Source organism: Scyliorhinus torazame, chromosome 5 (assembly GCF_047496885.1).
Source record: "Scyliorhinus torazame isolate Kashiwa2021f chromosome 5, sScyTor2.1, whole genome shotgun sequence".
NCBI classification, from domain to species: domain Eukaryota; kingdom Metazoa; phylum Chordata; class Chondrichthyes; order Carcharhiniformes; family Scyliorhinidae; genus Scyliorhinus; species Scyliorhinus torazame.
Genome location: NC_092711.1, coordinates 274,914,568 through 274,941,382, shown reverse-complemented (window position 1 = coordinate 274,941,382; position 26,815 = coordinate 274,914,568). Strand labels below are relative to the sequence as shown.

The window sequence follows — 26,815 nt, the reverse complement described above, 5'->3', positions numbered from 1 at the left end:
TTTTTTTGCTCCATTGTTGAGATTTATTTCCTTTTTTTACACATTACTATGTAAATCATTCATTAGAGACACTTGATAATGGAAGAATAACAGTGGCCATAAATATTTGGAGCACAACAGCTTGATATTAATACAATTTACAACACATGAAAGGAATTTCCACGCTCTACGAAGGTCGTAGTTATGTACAGTACAACATATTTACAACAGGTCACGCAACAACAAAAAGTACAGTCTCATTTGAATGAAAGTGGCTACATTGACCACTTGATGTTTAGTTACCACAGAACATGTTAACATGCAAGCAGTATAAGAGACAGCCAGCAGTATTCAATGTTGGCCAAGATGACAACAGTAACAGTTTAATGGATGTGACTAACCCCACACATTGTTACTTAAGGCACCTCAGTACATTTAGTACACACAAGAGAGACACCACTTGGACCTTTGATGCTGGAACACACGCACATATATATCGTGCAAAAAGAAAGCATGCATCACTATGAAATTAAAGCCAAATGTGCAAAGTAAGGCTGGTATCAAAAAGTGAAAATGTGTGCCAGGTAAACACAGTAAACGCCCAAAATACATGGGTCAATCATATCTAAGAGAAAGGACGGGTTAACAAACTGCATTGAAACTGTTTTGCCAGAACTGGTGCAGAATCTTCACCCATTGACTTTTCAGTTCCTAACATACCTGTTCTGTATTTCCAGATTATTTCTCTTTAAAACGAGGTTGGCATCATATTCAAATGTGGACAAGGACCTTCCATAAGCTTAGAACATTTCAAGCACTTCAGTGTCTATTTAGAACACCTCTACTTCAAAGTTTGATACATATGTAGTGTAATGGAAACAATGGCCACCACAATTTTGTAAAAACATTTAAGCATTTGGGGTACTTATATAGGCCTCAGAATGCTAAATTTAATAAAGACCATAAGACATAGGAGCGGAAGTAAGGCTATTCGGCCCATCGAGTCCACTTCACCATTCAATCATGGCTGATGATCAAAGGCAGTGAAAAAGGTTTCAATATGGATATGCATTTCCTAAAATGGTTTAAAAGACAGGACAAGTTTACATTTGTCTGCTACCAAGGCAGCACTGTGGCATAGTGGTTAGCACTGCTGCCTCATGGCACCAAAGACCTAGGCTCAATCCCGATTCCGGATCACTGTCCGTAGAGTTTGCACATTCTCACCCTGTCTGCGTGGGTCTCACCCCCACAACCCAAAAAGATGTGCAGGGTAGGTGGATTGGCCATGCTAAATTGCCCCTTAATTGGAAAAAAATAATTAGATATTCTAAATTTATTTTAAGACATCTGTCTGCTACCTGAAAAAATCTTTCATAAAACAAACTTTGATTGGTCTCAATCCAGTTTTGCAAGTGCAGGCAAAATCTAACACCAACAGCATCAGGGCTCATTGAGTGACAGGAAAGGAAAAAATGTCACTGATGTAGTGAAGCGAATGTTGCCATAGTCGCAGAGGACCATAGGCTGCTCACCCCTTTGAGAGAGTTGACTGGTGGTGAATTAACCTGGGGGTCACCTAACCTAAGGGGATGTTCTTCTGAGGCTGGGGTTGCAGGGAGCTCTCTAACCTGACTTAAGAATGCCTGTTGCTTATAATGGATGCTTGGAAGAGGAAGAGTTCCATTTTCCCCAATACTAACATCTCAATGAACACAAAATACACAAAGTTACTTTTTTTGCAAAATTCTGACTACAATAATAACAGCAGTATCAAATTAGATTCCACTTATTATATTTGTAATATTTGGTATAGCAAAGCAAAATGCTGATCAATTTATGTGCACAAGTATTAAAATAGTCCCACCAACTTTTAGAAAGTGAGTTAATAGCGTCACAGAAAATAATGCTAAATTCTTGTTTATGAATTACAATTCTCTCAGAGGTCATTTGCTTATACTTTATAATTAAATGTGTATTATCCACAAAAAAAGACACATATCTAGGTTAATAGGGTAACAGGAGGAATGAATATCTGGGAAAACTGCTACTCTTAACCTTTACAAGTAGTTATGCTGGAGAATCCCTGCTCACAAACCGTTAAAAATCAGTTTTAAGAAAATTGTTCTGCGCCTCATACAATCCCTCCTACAAAATTCCGATAGTGAAACTCCATTTGTAGTGCAGAGCAACTCCAAAGGATATAAGCTGCAGATCCATATCCCAGGAGATGTGGATGGGATGGGAAAGGGAAGAATCAGAAAAAGACAAACTGAGTTGTTACCAGATTATGAATAAAGAAATCTAGAGAACTAGAAACTTCAACTGGTTTACTGGTAATGGAACAGTTAAGTTTGTCTTGGGTTATAATGTACTTGTTGTTAAAGTATTGTGGCATAGCATGACAAACTATGAATTACAATATTTTAAGGGTTATAAAGGAATGAGCAGGGGAGTGGAACTAATTGGACACCTCTTTCAAAGAGCTGGCACAGGCGTGATCGATCTAATTGTCTCCTTCTATGATACATCATTCTAGGACTTATTATTTGTTAGTGAGATTTGCTGCCAAACGATCATAATCTCGAGTTCAAACCTCCAGAGGAAGTAGAAGAAAAGTGTCAGTTATAGTGAACCTCTGCAAGAAATTACTTGGCCCTATTTCTACTGCTACACCAAACATCACTTTTCAGGATTGTGAAAGTGTTTATGCATTTCAGCTGGCATCGTAATTGGAACAGATGATCGTAGGCATTGAGAACTATGCACCAGAATTTGTTAGCATATTCAGGAAGGGAGAAACGTAGAATGAAGGCCGTGACAGCAAAGTGAAATACCTGGTCCTGTAAACATTTTGCATTGAAATAACAATGGATTTTACTCAATGTTTTAGTTGCGTCACAAAGATATCAGGAGGGAAGGAAGCAGCAACTCCTGCTCTGCTGAAGGCAATGTCACATGCCAGGTGTATTTCCACAGGCACTAGTCATTCACTAGTATTTGTGTGTGTACTTGGGACAATCACTGTTCTGGGGTCTTTTCAAATAATAATAATAATCTTTATTGTCACAAGTAGGATTACACTGCAATGAGGTTACTGTGAAGAACTAGTCGCCACATTCCGGGTACACAGAGGGAGAATTCACAATGTCCAAATTACCCAACAGCATGTCTTTCTGGATTTGTGGGTGGAAACTGGAGCACCCGGAGGAAACCCACGCAGACACGGGGAGAACGTGCAGACTCCGCACAGACAGTGACCCAAGCCGGGAATCAAATCTGGGACCCTGGCACTGTGAAGCGACAGTGCTAACCACTGTGCTACCGTGCAGGGCTTGCGGACACAGCCATATAAGGGAACTGAGCACGAATAGTAAGTTGGAGCCAGAACCTAGGCTGATTTTTCTTCCCTCTAGCCTTTTTAATTAAACTTGACAGTAACAAGAGAAGCACATACATTTATCGGTTGTATCAAGTTTGCATTGAAATTTCATTTTGAATTTCCATTTCACACCATCTCCTTAACATTCCAGTTACAAAGTAAAACTTAACAAGCAAATTATGTAAAGTTTTGATTTTGTTTAGTTGTTTAACCACAGTTCTCTGACTTAATGTTGTATGACTCAAAGTCTCTCAGCCCAACCCAAGTTTGAAAGGGAAAAAATAAAATCAATGATTGTAACGGCGTATATTCCTAATCATAGAATTTACAGTCCAGAAGGAAGCCATTCAGCCCATCCCGTTTGCACCGGCCCTTGGAACGAGTGCCCTACTTAAGCCCATACCTTCACCCTATCCCCGTAATCCAGTACCCCACCTAACCTGCACATCTTTGGACTGTGGGAAATGGATCACTTTGACTTACCCCGAATGCCACCATCGCACAATATTGAGCAGCAAATGTAGAAGTCTCACTTGTTTGTGTAATATACAGATTTTGTAGTGTTTTTCCATTTTTCTGTCAAGTGTTTCTAGTTATTGTTAATTTGACTTGAATGAATAATTACTTTGGTTACAGTAAAACTAGATGTCAACTAAAGTGGAAGGGATGATTTTTGTTCGTGCCCCTCTTGGTTCCACAGTGGCTGACAACCCTCCAATACTTTACCCACCCGAATCATAGCATGGCGAGGTAGTGAGTATCGGAATGTTGCTCAACCCTAGCATCACGGATAAGGCTCTCTTGCAGAAATTACTGAATAATAATTAAACAGCACCACTTAGCAATATCCAACCTCTCCCCCCCATTGCCGTTTGTATTTAAAAATAAGGGATCTCCCATTTAAGACAGAGATGAGAAGAATATTTTTCTCAGAGGGTCGCGAGCCTTTGGAACGCTCTTCCCCAGAGAGCAGTGAAGGCAGGGTCAATTAATATTTTATGCAGAGGTAGATAAAGGCTTGACTAACAAGGGAGTCAAAAGTTATCGGGGGTAGGCGGAAAGTGGAGTGGAGGCCACAATCCGATCAGCCATAATCTTATTGAATGGCAGAGCAGGCTCGAAGGGCCGAATGGCCTACTCCTGCTTCTAATTCATATGTAACGTGGCAAGGAAACGGAGGATCTATCAGGCTGTACACTGTCTGGCCTATTGGGGAATTTAAGTTATAGAGTTTTTTAACCTCTGAGTTTAAGCAGAGCAATACTTCTTGCCAGAGTGTATGAAAAACAAGATCAAGCACCAGTTAAACAGCAATTACTACTCAACACCAATCTATAGCCCTTTCTGCAGATCGGCGATCATCTGTTATTATGGAAGGATTTCCTTCAAATAACAAATTAGTCTGAGACAACTAATCTAACATTTCTGATTGGTCCATTTATTTTAGGTGATCACATTCTTAAAAATATGAATTGTAAGTGTATATTCCGCTATTTTAAGGAGATATTCTTGAGAAAGGTGGTGGCCCTGACAGAGGACCTAAATAGAGGCAAGCAGAAATGTATTAATATTAAGTTCAATGAAGAGTACTATTTATTCTGACGGATGTAGAACCCAGTTCATATGAAAAGTCAAATTAGTACCCAATTGCATTTTGGTTGATTTATGCAAAACCATGCTTGGAGCCCAAAGAAACTCTTGTAGATAATTGAGAACACATATACTGGAAGTAATAAATCCAACTTGCACTGTGTTACAAAATTCCAAGCTGGTAACAGTCACAGTTGACATATTTTAGCACAATAATCCCCATACTTCGGCAGTATTTAAACACCAAAGTGGCGGGAATTCTCTTATAATAAATGACTTTATCACATCTACAGATAGTTACAAAAAACATGTACTTCACATTTTAAAAATAGTGCTACGCTAATATCTTTTTCTAAAAAAAAAATGTAATATCCAAAGCCTTTGGTGAATACAAAAAAATGTTTTATGACTTCACAATCAATAATGCAAACAAAAAAGTACAGGCAAATATTCTCCAGTCCTCCGCTACCTTCCCTGTCCCACACCCCGTTAAAATGCTACACATCCATTGTAGTGGTGTTTTTATTCCACCCAACAGGAAGTTTCACTCGGAGGTCACTTCTCCCTTTAAACATGCTACTGTTGGCAGTTGTGTACAGTCCAGTCAGATCCATAGCACATTTCAAACTTTCTGCTTTAGAGCAAAATGGAGATAAAGCCCGAGATAACCCAACAGCCCTGTATTCTTTACCATTATGTTCAGGCCCAGAATCAGAGTACTGAATCATGGGTGAAGTTTTGGAAAAATCAACCTCCTGTCTTTCATTTAATGAAGATGAAACATATGCCTGCTTGCCATTAGTGTTTTCTCTTGAAGAATTAAAAGAAACAGTCCCTGCCTGTAACACACAACTGTCATTTTGCAATGGTAGATGGGAGGGTCTGACCAACTTTCTAGGATTGTGAGGCATCTTATTGTTAATCATAGGTTCCAGGTGCCTTTTAGGAGTAGACTGGTTCTGAGCTGTCAGTTTAACAGAATTAGACTTACAGAGTATACTCATATCCTCACCCAGGCCCGTGTGCTGGGTGCATGAATTTGTATCCGTAAGGCAGAAAGATTTGAATGCAGTGTTTCTCTTATCTGAAGACGAAGGCTCTTTCTTGTATTGTGCGAATTGCTGCCCCAAGCGATTTGAAATGTGTGCAGTCTCCTGGGTTTCCAAACAAACTGCTTGACCAGTTCTTTTGCCAAACCAATGGGAAGCAGAACCTTTCTTACCGTCCTGTTCATACTGAAGAACATCAGGAGACTGTGGGGCACTCTTTGATGCTGCAGTGACCTTTGACACATACAAATCAATGAGTTCAGATTCCAAGCTGTCAGTGTCAAGGGATCTGCTCCTTCTGTTAAGGGATAACGGAGCTGGCAACGATGGACTTAATTTATAAAGGCTAATATGGCGTGGAAGACTGGCAACACCCCAGCAATTGGCATGGAAGGAATTCTGGGTGCACGTGCGAAACATTCCGTCATCACAGTGGTGATAAAGATCTTTCTCCATGTAACTGTCATCAAAGGCCTCACAAGATGCAGAAATGTCCTCATCGGTGACCATTTCACTTTGCTGGTCACATTCCCCCTCATTCTCAACATCGACAACATCAAATGTTACCATCGCTGGAAGAGCATGTATATCCTGTGTAAATTGAGAACTCGAATCAGAACTCCCAAGGCTATCAGAGAGATTGGGATAAAGTTTTCTATTTGCTGTGAATTCAACTAAAGCCTGTGAGTAATTGATAGCTTGTTCACATTTCTCCTCTGTATTTTCTGCTCTATTACAGGCAAAAGAATTTCTGCATGAATCTTCAACTGCTCCTTGGACATTTGTATTTTCCAAAACTAAATTCTTCACACCACGATTCTCACCATCTTTCATTTGTTGTCCCCATTTATCACACTTTTCACTTTTATATTCTTGCTTGCATTTGGCCTCTGGCATCTTATTGTGAAGCTTTGTAATGCTGTAGCTTCCACACACACTTGGCCGGCTCCCAATATGTTTATTATTGGCTTCTTTTAGGCAGCTAGATTCCTGCAGATCTGTCCAATTCTGCTCATCAGCTCGGTCTGGCATGTAATCATCTTTCACCTTCCCACTTCTGCTCAGGCCATGTGAAACAAGTGGCTCTATGCACAAACCAGCTTGTTGGCTTTTGACAACAGTACTGACAGTTTCTGCAGCAGTGTTACTAAGTTCAGTATTGCGCACATCACCAAAAAACATATCCTTTTCTTGAAAGGCCAAGCCTTTTTTGAGTGCTGTCTTTTCATCTGATTCCCAACAGGTCAACTGCTGCATGTGGGCTAATTGGATTTTGTCTTCCCGAATAAAAGGAAATTTCTCTTGTCCTGAAGTAAGCAATACACTTTGTTTGCTTGGAATACAAGAAACATTTATATCCCCTTGCACAGAGAAATTTAAAATCGATGTAAAGGAGGTTCCGAAAGGTGACTTTGTTTCTAAGGACTGCTTTTCACTCGGTGGGGAATTCATGAGGCTATCATTCTGTTCAACAAGCAGTTCATATAAGGCATCCCCACTGTAGCTATCCCTTGGAAGCCGTTCATTTTGGCTTTGGCTGATGCTATCTGCCCCTTCTTCATCATGGCCTGGGGTGGTGGAGTCGTAATAACCTTCGTCACTATTTGGTGCTGATTCCTGGTGGTCACTCTGAGGTGTCACCAGTTCACTGCTGTTGATTGCACTATCAGTGATGCTCCTCAGAACACAAGGATCTGCCAGATTGATATGCAAGGCAGAGTGCTCAACATCACTGGGTGATCTTGGACACTCACCTCCGTCCTCCGCTATATTCTGACTGCTGTCGTAGAGCGTCACTGCCCCTGTTGCTTTATCCCACAGTGCTTTCAGATATTCATCATCCACCTCATCCGGAGTAGCCATTTCTTCGCCGCCACCCTGGTAAGTAACCAAACATGAACTGCGTTTCCCAGCTGTTCTTCCCCTCTCACCAGACACCATACTTTCAGCAATACTATCATCATCATGGTCAGCAGTAATGTCCCCACAGCCTGTTAGTGAATCAAAGCTCTTCAGCGAGGTCACGTCACCAAAAATCAAGCTGATTTGATCAAAAGAATGCACTGATGGTGGATCATGGTCGATGCAATTAGGTTTTACAATATCTGGCATACTACCAAAACTAGAGTCCATTTTAAGAACAGCAGCACCTGCCTTCCCATTTAATGTCTTACTTTCAACAGGACTTACTTTTCTTACCTCTGCACCAGATGTCTCAAAGTCATTTCTCTTATTTTTCAGTGTTTTTTCTGTTTTAGTAGCACATGATTCAGGCAAAGAACTTGTACTATTTACAGTCCCAATTTTATCTATCAAATCACCAGTCCCTGAATGGTTCATTTTATATAAAGGCTTTAGGTTTAACTCCACCAAGCCCTTTTTAACATCAGCCCGTACTCCCCCCTCTCCTGCTGTTATTTGTTCCGTATGTGCAAAATCAGCAGCAGCATGGTTGCTGTCCAGGGGATCTCCTTTAGCAAAATCAACAGCTTTATTCTTTTTGTGACGCCTGATACTATTAAACAGGCCCCTCAGTCCCTTCTTTGATCTCCGCACACTCGAGGTCTTGTCCGTACTCTGTTTCTGAGGAAAACATTCAGAGTTCTCTGACCGTAGTGACTCACCTTTATAGAAATCAGAGTTTACATTGATATCAAGTACCGAGTGCTCACTTTTAGAGCCACATAAGCTTCTTGCTGCAGCAGAGTTCCAACTAGATGAATCAGTATATCCACTCCATCCAGTATCAGATCCTTCCTTCTGGTTGATGTCCAACACCACTTCACTTATGCCACTGTGAGTTTTGCTTTTGGCAATTCCTTTTTTGGAGGGTCCCTTTACTTGTCCTTTGTTCTTTATTGTAAAAAAGCTAGGCAGTGTGCAAATGTTCTTCCTTCCTCCAAACAGTTTGAATGTCGTTTTCTTAAGCTTCCCAGAAGACTGCTCAGCATCAGTGGCATCAGTACACTCTGATGGTGCTCGCACAGCTGCTCCCTGGGCCTGGTTCCCTCTGGCAAGTTCCCCACGGCCCGCAGACAAAGCCTTTGTTCCAGCTGTCTCTTCCTTGCTGTCAGTTTCCATGGCAACTGTGCCTATACACAGGTGCATTCAGCTGTAAATTGGGTCAGACGCACAAGCACCCAAATCATCGCCACAAAGTCTGTGTACCTGCTCAACCATCATTGTCCTGCAAAAAAATGATAGAAAGTCAAGTTGTAAACTGGCAAGGGGAAATTTTCTACACATTTATTATTGCCTGATTAGCCATTATCTGCTGACATAATTTAACTTCTATACAGCAGTTTCAACACTGTTGAATCACTAAATGAGAGAATCGCAACTTCAAAGACTTTTTAAATGGAATTTTGTAATACTGTAATAATTTAAAGAATGGTCTCCATTCAACACTACTAACGTACCGAGAACATTGCAAAGACAATGCCAATAAAACAACCACCAGCTAAAACATATCAAAGGTGCCTTTGTATTTTTTCCCTCCACCCCATACCTCCCCCACCCCTACCTACCCCAAAATTGTCTGTCCTCCTCAGTTGACAGCACAGATTCGTGCAGCAAGACTGTCCCGGTACCACACCTCATCTAAGTAACCATATGTCTGAATCTTGATGGTGTAAGTATTAGCATGCTATTTGACTGGAGAGGCCACTATAGTGAATCAAGTCCAGCACAGTGCCGGCATCATTCCCTCTGGGACTCATAAACATTGTGCTCAATGATCTCTCCCCTTAATCAATGGAACAAAAGAATAAAGATTGAGTGAATGACAAAAGTATGATAAATTGGAGTCAAATCAGAGAAAGAGATTAAGAGGGAATAAAAGAGACAAAAGGGGAGAGAAGGGAAAAGTGATTTTATTTATTGTTTTAAACCTCCAGAAACAATTTACTGCCTAATGGAGTGAAAGCCCAGTTTCATTGCTCCCTTTCTGGAGCTCCATGGTCATTAACAGGGTCCCTATGACATGAATTACCTATATTTTCATTTCATTAAATTACTGTAGTGAGATTACTTCTCATTAACAATGTAGATCCATCAATTCTATTACATCCAATGAACATCAACAAGGAAGGTCATGGCAAGATGGTAATTTGTTTGGATTTGGCCTTGGGTACTGTTCTAATGACCCTCAATGGAAGCTTGAGGAACAGTACCTCAGCTCTTGATTCGGCACTTTACAGCCTTCTGGACTCGAGACCCAGTTCAACAATTTTAGATCAAAACCACCACTCATTTTTTCAGACAGTGGCCGGAGGTACAAAGAACAAAGAAAAGTACAGCACAGGAAGAGGCCCTTCGGCCCACCAAGCCCGTGCCGACCATGCTGCCTGACTAAACTACAATCTTCTACACTTCCTGGGTCCGTATCCCTCTATTCCCATCCTATTCATGTATTTGTCAAGATGCCTCTTAAATGTCACTATCGTCCCTGCTTCCACCACCTTCTCCGGTAGCAAGTTCCAGGCACCCACTACCCTCTGTGTGTAGCCACCTAAATTGGCCAACTCCCGATTTAAAATGGCGAACGGCAAAGGCTGATGGGAAAGTCAGCCAATGAGACAGAAACCAGCGGCTGCAGGTTTGCTGTGTATTTACCTCTGCAAAAACCAGACAACATCGATACCAGCGGCCATCAGCATAACAAAGTAGCAGCCATCTGCATACTGATGAGCAATCCCCGGGAACAATAAGTAACATTTTTGACACACAAAGCAAAGCCAGACTCCTCGGCACCAGCAGGAGCCAACACAAAGGAGGTGAACGAGCACCTCAAGACCGCCCATCGATCAGGGAACCGCTCCAGTATTGGAGAAAATCGAACCAAGCGATTGGGACAAAGTCCAATCACTTGGGACCAGGTACAGGGTCCGCCCCAAAAAGCGGGAAGCCCCTGGGAACTAGAAGAGTTAAACCCCAAGTTCAAATCGCTCTCTACAGCAGCTCCTCTTCGCTCTCTTCTTCCTGCCCGGGTCACCCAGCAACACGAACCAACATTGACCGTGACCGGTGCGGTGATCATCAACTGACGTAAGTCTTAATCCAATGCTCGCTACGAGATAGACGCTCCTAGCTATCAATCCGTACCAACTTCGAATCCCGCAGACTCAGAACCCGAACGAAAGGCCATTTGTTCCCCTGACCTGGTGGGCCAGTCCAAAGTTAAGTATAGGCCTGTTAGTTGTAGAAGTAGCTTAGAAGTAGAATTTGTGCATGAGTAGTGATTACTGTGTATAATAAATGTGCTTTGATTTAAATCTTACTAATCGGTGTATTGGGTTATTGATCATTACTCGGACTTGAATCTCGTGGCGGTATCATAAAGATACCTGGCAACTCGAGAGCAAAGGTAATAAAACAGAGCAACTGAACCAAGGAGAAAATCAGCAACATGTGTGAAGAAATTGCCTCGTACATCTACTCTGAACCTTGACCCTCGCACCTTAAACCTATGCCCCCTAGTAATTGACCCCTCTATCCTGGGGAAAAGCCTCTGACTATCCACTCTGTCTATGCCCCTCATAATTTTGTAGACCTCTATCAGGACACCCCTCAACCTCTGTCGTTCCAGTGAGAACAAACCGAGTTTATTCAACCGCTCCTCATAGCTAATGCCCTCATGACCAGGCAACATTCTGGTAAATCTCTTCTGCACCCGCTCTGAAGACTCCACATCCTTCTGGTAGTGTGGCGACCAGAATTGAACACTATACTCCAAGTGTGGCCTAACTACGGTTCTATACAGCTGCAACATGACTTGCCAATTCTTATATTCAATGCCCCGGCCAATGAAGGCAAGCATGCTGTATGCCTTCTTGACTGCCTTCTCCACCTGTGTTGCCCCTTTCAGTGTCCTGTGGACCTGTACATCTAGATCTCTCTGACTTTCAATACTCTTGAGGGTTCTACCATTCACTGTATATTCCCTACCTGCATTCGACCTTCCAAAATGCATTACCTCACATTTGTCCGGATTAAACTCCATCTGCCATCTCTCCGCCCAAGTCTCCAAACAATCTAAATCCTGCTGTATCCTCTGACAGTCCTCATCGCTATCCGCAATTCCACCAACCTTTGTGTCGTCTGCAAACTTACTAATCAGACCAGTTACATTTTCCTCCAAATCATTTATATATACTATAAACAGCAAAGGTCCCAGCACTGATCCCTGCAGAGCACCATTAGTCACAGCCCTCCAATTAGAAAAGCATCCTTCCACTGCTACTCTCTGCCTTCTATGACCTAGCCAGTTCTGTATCCACCTTGCCAGCTCACCCCTGATCCCGTGTGACTTCACCTTTTCTACTAGTCTACCATGAGGGACCTTGTCAAAGGCCTTACTGAAGTCCATATAGACAACATCCACTGCCCTACCTGCATCAATCATCTTTGTGACCTCCTCGAAAAACTCTATCAAGTTAGTGAGACACAACCTCCCCTTCACAAAACCATGCTGCCTCTCACTAATACAGCCATACGCTTCCAAATGGGAGTAGATCCTGTCTCAAAGAATTCTCTCCAGTAATTTCCCTACCACTGATGCAAGGCTCACCGGCCTGTAGTTCCCTGGATTATCCTTGCTACCCTTCTTAAACAGAGGAACAACATTGGCTATTCTCCAGTCCTCCGGGACATCCCCTGAAGACAGTGAGGATCCAAAGATTTCTGTCAAGGCCTCAGCAATTTCCTCTCTAGCCCCCTTCAGTATTCTGGGGTAGATCCCATCAGGACTGGGGACTTATCTACCTTAATATTTTTCAAGACGTCCTTTTGGATCTCAATGTGACCCAGGCTATCGACACATCCTTCTCCAGACTCAACATCTACCAATTCCTTCTCTTTGGTGAATACTGATGCAAAGTATTCATTTAGTACCTCTCCCATTTCCTCTGGCTCCAGACATAGATTCCCTTGCCTATCCTTCAGTGGGCCAACCCTTTCCCTGGCTACCCTCTTGCTTTTTATGTACGTGTAAAAAGCCTTGGGATTTTCCTTAACAGCCTTGGGATTTTCCCAAGCGGTAGTGATCCTCTCTTGCCATTTATATGGACCACTGGATGCATCTTTTATACTAATTGTGTTACCATCTCCTTTTGACTTACACATGCCTCACTTCTGCCATTTAATCTCTCCAGCACTCCACCTGTTCAGAGCTACCCATTTGTTATTTCAACCCCTTTCCCTGCCTCTGTACGTGCTTAAAACCTATTACATCTCTAACTTGTCCCAGTTCTGTTGAATAGTCGTCACTCTGAAATGTTGACGTCTCCCTCCCCCCCTTCAGATGCTGCCTTATCTGCTGAGGATTTGCAGCATCTTGTTTTATCTCAGCTTTCAAACATCTGTTTTCATATTCATGGTAATTGGTAATTATTAATTACACAGGCTGGAGGGTATAATTGTAGCATGGCAAATTCACAAGAGTAGTTTTTATTCTAAAAGTGGGCACAGAGATCTATAATAGAAATAGAGAGATAACAGGGTGTATGACCTAAACAAAGATTGGAATTACAGCTTTGGTCCTGGCCAACATTCTCGCAACCTGCTTTACCCAAAACGTATACTTCGCCATGACTCTCTCGGGTGAAATCCAACCGGGGTGGGGGGGGGTGGATCAACTGATGAATATTAAAAACTTCAAGTATTGTTCGAAGAGGTTCAACATTCCACTTATTTGATTCTTGACATACTGTATAATACAAGGGGCGCGATTCTCTGCTCCCGCGCCATTTCAGAGAATCGCCTGGGTCGCCAAATTTTCCCGCGACGCCGGTCCAACGCCCTCCGCGATTCACGGAAGCGGCCAGATCGGCACAATCGCGTTTTGCGCGGCGCGGTCCAGTGAATCGCCCGAGACAGCCAAAATGGCGATTCACCGGTACCCCCGCGATTCTCAGTGCCGGATCCTGCACCGGGGGGGGGGGGCTCAAATGGGGTCTGCCCCACAATCGGTGCCCACCGATCATCGGGCCGGCATCTCTGAAGGAGGACCTCCTTTCTTCCGCAGCCCCGCAAGATCCGTCGGACATCTTCTTGCGGGGCGGACTCGGGGAGGACGACAACCGCGCATGCGCGGGTGACGCCAGTTATGTGGCGCTGGCCGCGTCATGTATGCGGCGCCGCCTTTATGTGGCGGCAAGGCCGGGCGCGCGTAAATGACGCGGCGCCACTCCTAGCCCATTTTCGGGCCCTGAATCGGTTGGGATAGGGGCCGTTTCGCGCCGTCGTGAACCTCGACGGCGTTCACGACGGCGCGAACACTCTGTCTCCATTTCAGAGAATCGCGCCCAAGATAACACAAAACTATCAATTACCCCAAATTCTGGACTCCATCAGCCTGCAAATCAAGCTGCTCGTGCCATTTCAATCAAAACAGGAAAATTTCACACACCCATCTTACACTTTACTGATATCCTTATTTAAATATTATGAAATCATTCAATATATTTACATTTTCTAATTTCTATTTTCTACTAAGCTGAATTACTTCCTAACCACTCAAATCAATTACTTGAGAATATACCCAGAAGTTGTTTTAAAAATCTAACTCAAATCCAATCCTTTGCTTCCCTGTGCGACCATGACTGCCAGCTGGAGTTCATGCAACCCAAAAATACAGACAATTCAGTAAATACAAATTCAGCAAAAATACTCTGAATGGGAACAAAATTGACACGTGGGCTTCAGGCTTCCTCACCTTTGCTGACACTTGTAGCAGAAGATCTTACCCAAGCACCAGTTATTTGTACATGCAAATGAAAGTTATGCAACCTGGAGGACATCACAGCGAGACCAACCTAGTTCTCGTCCAAGACATTTGAGTGTTACTGGGCAACTAGCTGGAGCAGAAACTCTGACTGATGTGTTTCCATTAGTCTAAACAGGACCAGCAAACTCCATTATATGGCAAAAAGAGTTGCATTTAAACTGTGCCTTTCACTGCTGCAGGATAACACATTACAGTTAAAGTTTTTTGAAGTGTAGTCGCTGTTGTAATGTAGGAAAGCTACCAGCCAATTTACATACTGCCAGCTCCCACAAGCAGTAATGGTATGATGACTAGATTATTGTTTTAGCAGGGTTGATTGTGGGATAAATTTCTTTGCACTATTTGTTTTTGGGATGTATGAATCACTGTCAAAGCCAGCAATTATTGTGCATCCAAAATACCCCTGGAGCTACCTTCTTGAACAGCTGCAATTTGGCTTTTCTGTATCGATTGGTTACTATAACTGAGGACTTGTTAAACTATTTCAAGTTTCTGGGCGATTGGAGTCACATACAGGCTGGAGTTAGTTTTTTTTATTCCAGATTTATTACTTAATTGAATTTAGAAAATATTTTTATTGCGGCATTTATAATTTTAACACTTTTCAACAATAACATCCAACAGAACCCACAATTAAATAACCATCACCCCCCCCCCGCCAATCAGAAACAAACCCATACCAACATACTTAATTGAATTGCCATGGTGGAATCTGACCTAGAGTCTCTGGAGCAGTAGTCCAGACTTCTGGATTACTTGTCTGGTAACAGTGCTCCACTATGCAACTGTCCCCACTGGTCAGTCACTGTGGTTAACTACCATCCCCTCCCCAACTCTAAATAGTGCCATTGGATCTTTTACCTTCGCCTGAGAGTGGACAGTACCTCAGTTCAACACCTCGTGTGAAAGACAACACCTCAGGCAGTGCAGCACCACTTCAGTATAGAATTGGTGCAACTTTAATGTTTTACATGGGTTGTAGGAGGCCGCCACACAGGAGGTGAGAAAGAAAGGTTGGATAGGAAGAGGGGAATAAATATGCAGCCAAAAATATGTGCTTTTGAAAGGGAATGGGAAGAAAGGGTGTCAGAGTAGTGGTTTCAGAAAATAAATCCCAAGAGGCAGAACATTATGGCAGAAAGAATGCCCTCTAACAGTGCAAAGGGTGGACCTATGATAAGCAGTAATGCAGGATATAGATGGGTTCTACAGTTGAAATAAATCAGTTCAATAAGATCAGGGCAGACCCAGTGCTACTGAGGTCAGGATCTGTAGGTTTTGATGGCTGACATGATTTGACCGACTGCTCAGAACTGATCAGGTAAATTCTTGCTTTTTTTTTTGTATATTAGTATGATTAAAAATTGATATTTAAGTCTCCACAAAGCACAGAAGAAACTCACCTGGCTGGTGTGGTAGTGGAAGTGAAAATGTTTGATGTCAATAAAGGTAAACAGCGTGAACAACTTGTGATAACAAACCCTGTATTTCAAGATTATCTGTAGCCACTGATTTGCTTCAAGCCATTTTAAATTATACAAATTAGTCACACTTTGACTAATGATACTGTCAAAATTTAATTCAAAGCAACCAAGCAGGGGTTAATTATTAGTTGGCAAATATACAAGCAATGGAGACGATTGTAAAATAACTTTTGTGCAATCTGGACACCCGTTATTTTAAATATAAATCACATGCACATTACTGAACACACTTGGGGGTATTGGCAATTAACAGGGAAAATAGTATTACAACTCAAGATGTGAAATTTCCAACATTTACAAGCCTAAAGGCAAATAAATAATCAGGAGGAATAAATTCACACAGCTTTGCTCGGAGAAAAACTGAAAATGGTACACTGCCCTCCAATAGCAACCAAGACTCAAATCTTTACAATATTTTCACCCTACTGAAGACAGCACAAAACAGCAGCGTGATTATTTAATAATATAATTCCTTGGATCAAAGCAGATATTTTGAACAAACGTTGTTACTTATAATATCGCAACTAACCTGGGGCCCAAAGCAGGCAAACAAATACTCAGTTATAGGTTGCAGAGTGGCAGGCATTACAATTATCAAAGTATTCTTGCTGAAAAAAATTAGAGAACACAAGTCTGCAGCCATATAACGTCCCCGCAAGTCCCAGTCTCCCAAGGGCGGCACAGTGGTTAGCACTGCTGCCTCACGGCGTCAAGGACCCGGATTTGATCACGGCCCCGGGTCACTGTCCGCGTGGAGTTTGCACATTCCCTCCGTGTCTGCGTGGGTCTTACCCCCACAACCCAAAGATGTGCAGGGCAGATGAATTGGCCACGGCAAATTGCCCCTTAATTGGAGAAAAAGAATTGGGTACTCTAAATTTAGTTTTTAAAATGTCCCAGTCTCCAATTTTACAACCAGGGAGACCAGTACCAGAGAACTAGGCAATAAACAATTGTAAAGACTGCATTGTGACAAAGCAAGGTAGAGAAAAGTCTATATAGGAAAGGAAACAGAAGATGAGTAAATCTAGTAATGCGAAGAACAGCCTTAATAATTGTCTTATCAAGTTACCTCCACTTTGTATTTTGCTTCGAAGTCTGATAAATGTCTGACCACTTATCGAGTATATTACTTTGTATTTATTATTGATTTGACTGCGGTTATTGTATTTATTTCAAGGTATATGGTCTTACATTCCACAGTTGTTTTGCCATTCTTTCTCTGGCTCAGATGCCAGTTGAAGTATCAAGCCCTGTCATTGCTCCAGATTAGGAGCAAGATCTCCTTGGCTGACACATGTGAAAACATGCCACAAATGCTTCTTCTGGTTGTGACTGGTCTTAACTTTTTTCACCGTGTTAAGTTTCGTCCTGAAGCAGCAATACAGCTGGTTAAAAAATCTCCCAAGAGGTCCTGTTCCAGCTCCAGCCTGTCATGGGTTCAACAAAAGATTCTCCCTCAGGAGGGGTTGAGATGGTGCCAGGGGTAAGAGAGTGTATAAGGAAGGGGACACAGGGATGGAAAAGAGGATGGGAGAAAGGCAATAAGAGAAAGGGAGGTGCAATGGGAAAATCAGAGGTGTCTGGGTGTTTTGCAATACAAGAGCAATTAGAATTAGTCTGTTTTCGAGGCCACGCTTGGGGGGCGCAAAGATGTTAAGGGGGGTTTAATGAAGGAAGTGGGAGAGGTGGACCCGTGGAGTTTTTTGCACCCACGGGAAAGGGAGTATTCTTTTTTTCAACTCGGTACATAAGGTGTATTCGAGGATCAATTTTTTTGTGGTAGGGAAGGCGTTGCTGGCTGGGGTAAAGAATGTAGAGTACTCGGCGATCGTGATATCGGATCACACGCCACACTGGGTGATGTAGTCCTGGAGAAGGGATGGGCCCAGGGGCCAAGGTGGAGGCTGGATATGGACTTGCTGGCAGATCCAAACTTTTGTATTAAGCTGGAGACGGTGATGGGGGAGAATGGGGAGTTTAATCGAAATGTGGAGGACTCGTCGTCAGGGGTTTGGGAGACATTGAAGGCGGTAGTGAAGGGTGAGGTCATCGCATTTAAGGCAAAGGTGGATAGGGAGGCGCTAGAGGAGCGGCAGCAGCTGATAGAGGAGATTTTGGAAGCAGATGGAAGATATGCGAGGGATCCAGAGCTGCTGGTGAGGAGGGAGGAATTGCAGGCGACATTTGGCCTGTCTACGGGCAGGGCGGTTCGGCAGTTGAGACGAGCGCAGGGATGTGTGTATGAGTAAGGCCAGTCGATTGTTGGTGGGCCAGCTCCGTTGGCAGGCAGCGTCGAGGGAGATCTGTGAGGATTAGGAATGGGACAGGAGAGGTGGCTGTGGTTCCGGAGCAGCTAATCGGGGTATTTGAGGACTTTTATAGGGGGTTATACAAGTTGGAGCCACCGGTGGATGAGTCGGGTATGAGGGAGTTTTTGGAGTGTCCGGAGGTGGGAGAGGTGGAAAGGGCCGGGTTAGCGGAGCCATTTGAGTTGGAGGAAGAGAAGTTGGAAAGGCAGTCAGGTAAGGCACCAGGGCCAGATGGGTTCCCGGTGGAGTTTTATAAGAAGTTTAAGAACAAGTTGGCGTCATTAATGGTGGAAATGTTTGAGGATGTGATGGTGAAAGGGGGGGGGGTTACCGGAGATTATGAGGCAGGCATGTATTTCATTGTTATTGAAAATGGATAAGGACCCAGTGGAGTGTTGGCCATATAGGCCCATTTCTCAACTGAATGTGGATGCCAAAATATTGGCGAAGGTACTGCCGGTGAGGCCGGAGGGGTGTCTTCCAAAGGTGGTGGGGGAGGATCAGATGGGATTCGTCAAGGGCAGGCAGCTGTCGTCGAACTTGCGGCGGCTGCTGAATGTGGCGCTTTCTCTGGCAGAGGGGAGGGAGTTAGGGTATTGACATTGGATGCGGAAAAGCATTTGACAGAGTGGAGTGGAGGGATCTGTTTGCGGTACTGGGCCTAAGTTTGTGGCTTGGGCAAAACTGCTATATACAGCTTCTATACGGACGAATAAGACGCAGTCTAAGTACTTCCCACTATTCCGGGGAACGAGGCAGGGGTGCCCCAAGTCCCCCACTCTTATTCGCGTTGGCGATTGAGTGAATTGGTTCGGCCTATGGGAGGAGGGGTTGGAGCAGGGTGTCTACGTACGCAGATGATTTACTGCTGTATATCACGGATCCAGGCTCTTCGGTGAGGGAACTAATGGGGCTGCTGGGAAAATGTGGGCCATTTTCGGGAAATAAACTGAATCTAGGGAAGAGTGTGTTTTGTTGCGTCTCCTTTGGGTGGAGGGGCAGGAGTGGAGGGGTTGCCATTTAGGGTGGCGACAACTCATTTTAAGTGCTTGGGGATGCAGGTATCAGGGGTGCTGCTGGGGGTGACCCCGTAAGCTAAATTTCACAAGCCTGGTAGGGAAGGTGGAGGAAGATTTGGGGAGGTGGGATAGTCTCCCTTTGTCGTTGGCTGGCCGGGTAATAATAATAATAATAATAATAATAATAATAATCGCATGTCGTCACAAGTAGGCTTCAATGAAGTTACTGTGAAAAGCCCCTAGTCGCCACATTTCAGTGCCTGTTCGGGGAGGCCGGTACGGGAATTGAACCCGCGCTGCTGGCCTTGTTCTGCATTACAAGCCAGCTGTTTAGCCCACTGTGCTAAACCAGCCCCAGTACATGCAGTCACAGTTGTTGGCCGGTCTCATCATTTGTAGGGGCAGGGAAAGCAGCAAGGATCAGGAAGGCAGTGCTCCATAGGGGGCGGCGGTCGGGGGGGGGGGGGGGGGATTTGGTTTTTCCGAAGTTGTTGCACTATTACTGGCCAATGAATGCGGAGAAAGTGCGGGGCTGGAGGAGTCGGAGGCTTTGTGGGTGGGGATGGAGGTGGGGTCCTGTAAGGGGTCGGGGTTGCGGGCGCTGGCATTGGTGCCACTGGCTGTTCTGGGAATCCGGTAGTGGTAGCCATGTTGAGGATCTGGGGGCAATTTAGACAGCACTTCAAGTTGAGGACGGGGTCGAGGGTGATGCCGATAAGAGGGAATCACGGGTTTGAGCCGGGGAGGATGGTTGCAAGGTTCCGTGGATGGGAGGAGAAAGTGGTGAAAGAGGTGAAGCATCTGTTTTTGGAGGGGAGATTCACAAGTTTAGTTGGAGTTTTTAGCCTTGGAAAAGGTCAAATTTACCCTGCGAGGGCAGGTGAGGGGTTCCCCTGGAGATGGGGGTTGTTTATTTTGCATTTTGGAGAGCTAGTTTCTGCCAAGAGGTTGGGGGGGGGGGGCGCGACGGGCATTGTTTTGTGTAAAAATGTTAAAATGTCGCCTTCGGCCATACTAGTTTGAATAAAAAGAGCTGACACTGTGGCGCAGTGGTTAGCACTACTGCCTCACGACAGCCAAGGACCCGGGTTCGATCCCGGCCCCGGGTCACTTTGCGTGTGGAGTTTGCACATTCTCACAGTGTCTGCGTGGGTCTCACCCCCACAACCTAAAGATGTGCAGGGTAGGTGGATTATCTACATTGCCCTTAATTGGAAAGTTTTAAAACTTTTTTTAAAAAATGTTGAATAAAAATATTTTTCAAAAAGATTAGTCTCCTTTGATATTTTATTGCAAATCAAATGAAAAAATCCTGCAAGGTTATCTTCCTTGGTCTTCATTTGATTAATTGTATTAGGTGGCTTTCTTGTCCAAAACTTTGTACAATGTTTTGTACATGCTCTTGTCCAGACCTGGAAAAATCATCAACTTCGCTTCCAGTTTCCACCCCTCCATCACTTTCACCTGGTCCATCTCAAGACACTTCCCTTTCCTTCCTTGATCTTTCTGTCTCCATTTCCGGCAATGGACTATCCACTGATATCCACTACAAGCCCACTGATATCCACTACAAGCCCACTGACTCCCACAGCTATCTGGACTACAGCTCTTCGCACCCTACAGCCTGTAAGGACTCCATCCCTTTCTCTCAACTCCTTCGCCTCCATCGCATTTGTTCCGATGATGCCACTTTCCAAAATGGTGCTTCGAAAATGTGTTCCTTCTTCCTCAACCGTGATTTCCCACCTACAGTTGTTGACAGTGACCTCAACAGTGTGCGGTTCATCTCCCGCGCCACTACCCTTGCCCCCTCCCCTCCCTCCCAGAATAAGGATAGAGTCCCCCTCGTTCTCACAGTTCATCCCACCAGCCTCCGTATGCAAAGCATAATCCTCCACCATTTTCGCCAACTCCACCGTGATGCCACCACCAAACACATCTCCCCATCACTCTCTCTGTCAGCATTCCGCAGAGACCGTTCCCTCAGAGATAATCTAGTCCACTCCTCCACCATACCCAGTACCTCTCCCTACACCCATGGCACCTTCCCATGAAATTGCAGAAGGTGTAACATCAGCCCCTTTACCTCTTCTATGCTTAGCATTCCAGGCCCAAAACACTCATTCCCGGTTAAGTAGCGTTTCACTTGCATCTCTTCCAATTTGGTCTACTACATTCACTGCTCCCAATGTGGTCTGCTCTATAATGGGAGAAACCAAACACAGACTGGGTGATTGCTCAAATGACCCTGCTCCAATGCCCACATGTCTGTTCTTGGCCTGCTGCAATGTTCCAGTGAACAAAGAACAAAGAAACGCAAACTGGAGGAACAACATCTCATCTTCCGGTTAGGCACACTACAGCCTTCCGGTCTCAACATCGAATTCAACAACTTCAGATGATCAGCTCTACCCCACCTCGACCCACTTGTTTTCAACCCATTTCATTTTAACTGTCTTTTACCATTTCTTTCTTAATATATATTTAAACCCCCCCAATCTTATCCACCTTTCTCCTCTTTGCTTCCCCCTTCCCCTTCCCCTCCCCCTACATCTACAGTTCATCCTCTGGATGTTAGTTTCTCTGCTGTTTGGCCTTTCACATCTTTTGTTCTCTCTGGGGACTGCCATTAGCACTCTTTCCCCTTGGTTTCTGTAGCCATTAGCACCCGGTTTCCCTGGGTTTCTGTGGCTATGACTCATCTTTCATTTTCACTCCACAGTATAAATATTTCCCACTTTCTCTGTCTGTTAGCTTTGACAAAGAGTCATCAGACTCGAAATGTTAGCTCTTTTCTCGCCCTACAGATGCTGCCAGGCCTGCTGAGATTTTCCAGCATTTTCTTTTTTGTTTCAGATTCCAGCATTTGCAGTAATTTGCTTTTATTTTGTACAATGTTTTGCGTCCCTTTAAATGATAAACATCCCCAATCTAGTCCAGCCCCATAGTCAACACGACAGAAACACCGCACAGCAAAATAACAAATGTGCTCTGACCCCCAAACTCCAGCACAGTTCTGAATGTAAAATACTAGCACATTTTCATTCTCACACCAGGACTCCATAATCCATCACTAAAATCACGGCCTGCCAGCAATGTAGAATTGATCCAATGATCCCAAATAACAATAAGAAACTCTACTGGCCAGAACAAAGCCGGTAGAAAGAGCCAGAGATGTCTGAAATTGAAACAGTATCTTTGCCAACCAAAAAAACAGGCCGAGCAACCACAATTTTGAAGATATTATTCAGGGTCCATCTGATGCAATCTTGGAAATATGTCGCCGTTCCTTCACTGTCGCTGGGGCAACATCCTGGAACTCCCTCCCAAACAGCACAGTGTGTGTACCTACGCCTCAAAGCGGTTCAATAAGGCAACTCACCACCACCTTCTGAAGGCAACTAGGGATGAGCAATAAATGCTGGTCTAACCAGCGACGCCCACATCCTGTAAATGAATAATAAATAATAAATCTTTTGTTGGGTGATCTCAGAACAACGTAGTAACTCTAAAATTACATACTGATTTTGGTAAACTACCCACTGACATAAAGCCCAAAACTGGGTCATCTGCTGCCCTGTTTTGCATCACTTTTTTGAAAAATTGCAATTCTACCTGACTCCCAATTTCCTTGTCTTCCCGGGTATTTGATCACTCCACCAAAACAAACTATTTCCTTTATAATCCTGGAATGTTCAATTATGTCATCTCAAAAAATTATTCTGAAACAATTATCTTAGTAGCCCATTATGAGGATTACAATCAGAAAACTGTTATACTAATCTATATCATTATCAGATGTACTCTTTCTTCGTAGCCTGGTTATGCACAAGTACAGAAAGTTAGTGATCAAATGTAAAATCTATCAACTCCAGGACTTGTGTATTGTACAGACCAGGTCAATTGATACCTAAACTAAATCAATGTTTGTGTGTGGAGGAGGGGCATTATTGTCTGATGAATTCTTCAAGTGAGAACGAGATCAAATACAATAAGTTGAGAGGGGAGGTGAAAAAAATAAATGTAGATAGTAGAAGTAACAGATAGGGTGAAAAACGGCAGGGAGGAGGTTCTGAAAAGGGTGGCTATACTTAGAGTGGCTAAGTGACCTGGTTCAGATCACTTGCATCCCAGGGTGCTGAAGGAAGTGGAGACCGAGGACAGACTTGACAATCTTTCAATTTTTTCTAGATACTGCGGAGGTGCAAATGGAATGGAGAATGGCAAATAGAACAACCTTATTCAAGAAAGGATGCAAGGACATCTGAGCAACTACAGGCCATTTAGTTTAACATCAAGAGTGAGTACGGTTTTAGAAACAACAACGATGTTCTAATCAGCATTTAAAACCTCAACAGGCACGTGGAGAGGTTAATTAAGTAGAGTCAGCTCAGATCTGTAAAAGGAAAATTGTGCTTTACTAATCCAATTTTATTGATGAAGTAACAGAAAAGGTTGTGACAGGAATGTGATGAATGTTGTTGAAATAAATGTCAAAAAAGCTTTTGAAAAGTACCCCATAAAAGGCTCGTTACCAAAATCAAGGCTTATGGAACAGGAGGGTCAGTGTCCAAGTGGATAAAGAAAATTGGCTTGATGATAGAAAACGGTAGGGGGCAGTACAGTGGCGCAATGGTTAACACTGCTGCCTCATGGTGCCAAGGACATGGGTTCGATCCCATGTGGAGTTTGCACTTTCTCCCCATGTCTGCATGGCTCTCACCCCCAAAATCCAAAGATGTGCAGGGTAGGTTAATTGGAAAAAATAATTGGGTACTCTGAAGTTATTTATTAAAAAAGGATAGTAAACAGCAAGTCATAGAATCCCTATAGTGGAGAAGGAGGCCATTCAGCTCATGGCGTCTGCATCGATCCTCTGAAAGAGCACTCCACCCAAGTCCACTTCCCCATCCTATCCGAATAACCACTTAGCCTAACCTACGCATTCCTGAACACTAAGGGGCAATTGATCATGGCCAATCCACCTAAATCGCACATCTTTGGACTGTGGAAGGAAACCGGACCACTCGGAGGAAATCCACGCAGACATGGGGAGAAAGTGCAAACTCCACCCAAGGCTGCAATTGAACCTGGGTCCCTGGCTCTGAGGCAGCAGTGTTAACCACCCTGCCGTCCCTTCATGGTACATGGTTGTTTTTCAGAATACAGGATGGGCCATAGTGGAGTTCCCCAAGGGTCAGTGTTAGGACCATTGTTTTTTTGCTATAGATTACTTGGTTCTTGGAATGCCGAGTAAAATTTGCCAATGATGCCAAAACTTGGAAGAGTGGCAAACAATTAGGATGATACTAATTGACTGCAACGTGGTAGGCCAGCAGAATGGGTAGATGATGCTAAAATGAAATTTAACGTAGACAAGTATAAAGTGACGTACAGACCAGGAATCAATCCCCAGATATTCATAAACCATTCCAGCTTCATCAAAGCCAAACCACCTTTGTACCAGCCATCTGTTCTCCTATTTTTACTTTGATATTTGTGCAAGTCTTTAAGTGTCTTCCTCAACAAGTTTGAACGGTTATCTTTTGAGCAGACAAGAATGAAATGAGAAGATCGCCTCATTATCCTTTCAGCATATCACCTTTTTGAACAATACTCTCACAACCCAATTCGACTGTACCATGTCAGGCCAGTGATCATTACAAACATGCGCTACAGTCTCAAAGAAAAATTAGTACACAATCGAAAGTTCCGAGGAGTGCAATCACATTGCCCTTTATTATCTTTAGCCAACATTACATGATTTCTACGATGTTCAATACAAGTAACTATTGTATTATGAACAGAGCAAGCATTTAGCTGTGAGATTAAGGTCAATATTCAGTTGTTACAATTCTGTTGGAGCTAAACCACACCAAGCAACACCAGGAATTCATCTGCAGCCAAAGGTTCAGGATGCTACCCCTGGCTCCGAGATATTTAGTAGCTTGGTATCTTCCCAAGGAATGACAATGTTGTTACTGGCTTTATTTGGCATGTTGCTCACCCTCAGTTAAATCTACTCCCTCCAGACAGGATCGCCAATGTTGCTGGTGGATTTTTGACACGACGGAAAGTGTAATAATTGCACACGTTTGGCTAAAATCATGGGCGGGTCAACATTGAGTGGGTGAGCCTGGCAACACTGTAGACTGCGAAAAACTTTCGTTGGGAGTTTGCTGAGTTGATGGTGTCAATGCCGCCGATGGTAGATGGCGAATGGTCAGACTGCAGCCCCCAGCCCAGCTCCAGGCCTTGACTGATCCCAGCTCCAGCTACTGAGATCCCCGCTTTGTTTAACCCAGAGCCGCCGTTCATTCTCAGCAGCCACGGATCCCCCTCCCCACAGACGCTCATCGCTCGCTTGCTCGCTTACGCGCTCTCTCTCTCTCTCTCCCCCCACTCACCTCCGGCTGCAACTGCCCCAGCCGCCAGTACCCGAGCCGCTTCCAGCCATACCGCCTGAGCCAGGCCTCGCTCTTCGCCTGCGCCACGCCCAACTGTGTGACTGACAGTCAGCTGCTCCAATCAGCGCCCGCTCCCGCCCGCCAATCAAGAAGGAAGAGAGCAGGTCTTCCGCCGGCGACAATCAGGGGCAGTTCCAGAGGTGGTCAACAGCAAGGAGCAGGTGTGAGAGAGGGAGTGAGAGTGTGACAGAGAGAGTGTGACAGAGAGAAAGAGTGTGTGAGTGACAGAGAGAGAGAGAGAGAGAGAAAGTGTGTGTGAGTGACAGAGAGAGGGAAAAAGAGTGTGTGAGTGACAGAGAGAGAGAGAAAGTGTGTGTGAGTGACAGAGAGAGGGAAAAAGAGTGTGTGAGTGACAGAGAGAGAGAAAGAGTGTGTGTGTGAGTGACAGAGAGAGAGAGAAAGAGTGTGTGTGTGAGTGACAGAGAGAGAAAGAGTGTGACAGAGAGAGAGAGAGAGAGAGTGACCGAGAGAGAGAGTGACCGAGAGAGAGAGTGACAGAGAAAGAGAGCGGGTGACAGCGAGAGAGAGAGAGTGTGACAGAGAGAGAGAGACAGAGAGAAAGAGTGTGTGTGTGAGTGACAGAGAGAGGGAAAAAGAGTGTGTGAGTGACAGAGAGAGAGAAAGAGTGTGTGTGTGAGTGACAGAGAGAGAGAAAGAGTGTGTGTGTGAGTGACAGAGAGAGAAAGAGTGTGACACAGAGAGAGAGAAAGAGTGACCGAGAGAGAGAGTGACCGAGAGAGAGTGACCG

At 44.1% G+C, this 26,815-nt stretch overlaps 1 protein-coding gene across 2 annotated transcripts; it reads right to left on the bottom strand.

Annotated features, from left to right (window-relative positions):
* amer1 (APC membrane recruitment protein 1) lies at nt 1–26,121 on the bottom strand. 2 transcript variants are annotated; one of them, XM_072505602.1, is made up of 2 exons: nt 26,008–26,121; nt 1–9,187 (listed from the first exon to the last, which is right to left on the bottom strand). In XM_072505602.1, exon 2 carries the CDS (start codon nt 9,106–9,108, stop codon nt 5,449–5,451), a length of 3,660 nt encoding a protein of 1,219 aa, XP_072361703.1. In that variant the 5' UTR covers nt 9,109–9,187; nt 26,008–26,121; the 3' UTR covers nt 1–5,448. The 2 variants fall into 2 exon arrangements, with proteins under 2 accessions (XP_072361703.1, XP_072361704.1); XM_072505603.1 differs by lacking the exon at nt 26,008–26,121 and adding an exon at nt 25,608–25,945.
* Nucleotides 26,122–26,815: the final 694 nt, after the last annotated feature.

Coding starts and splice junctions, on each gene's coding strand:
- amer1 (XM_072505602.1), bottom strand. CDS start 9,108: ATGCACCTGTGTATAGGCACAGTTGCCATGGAAACTGACAGCAAGGAA.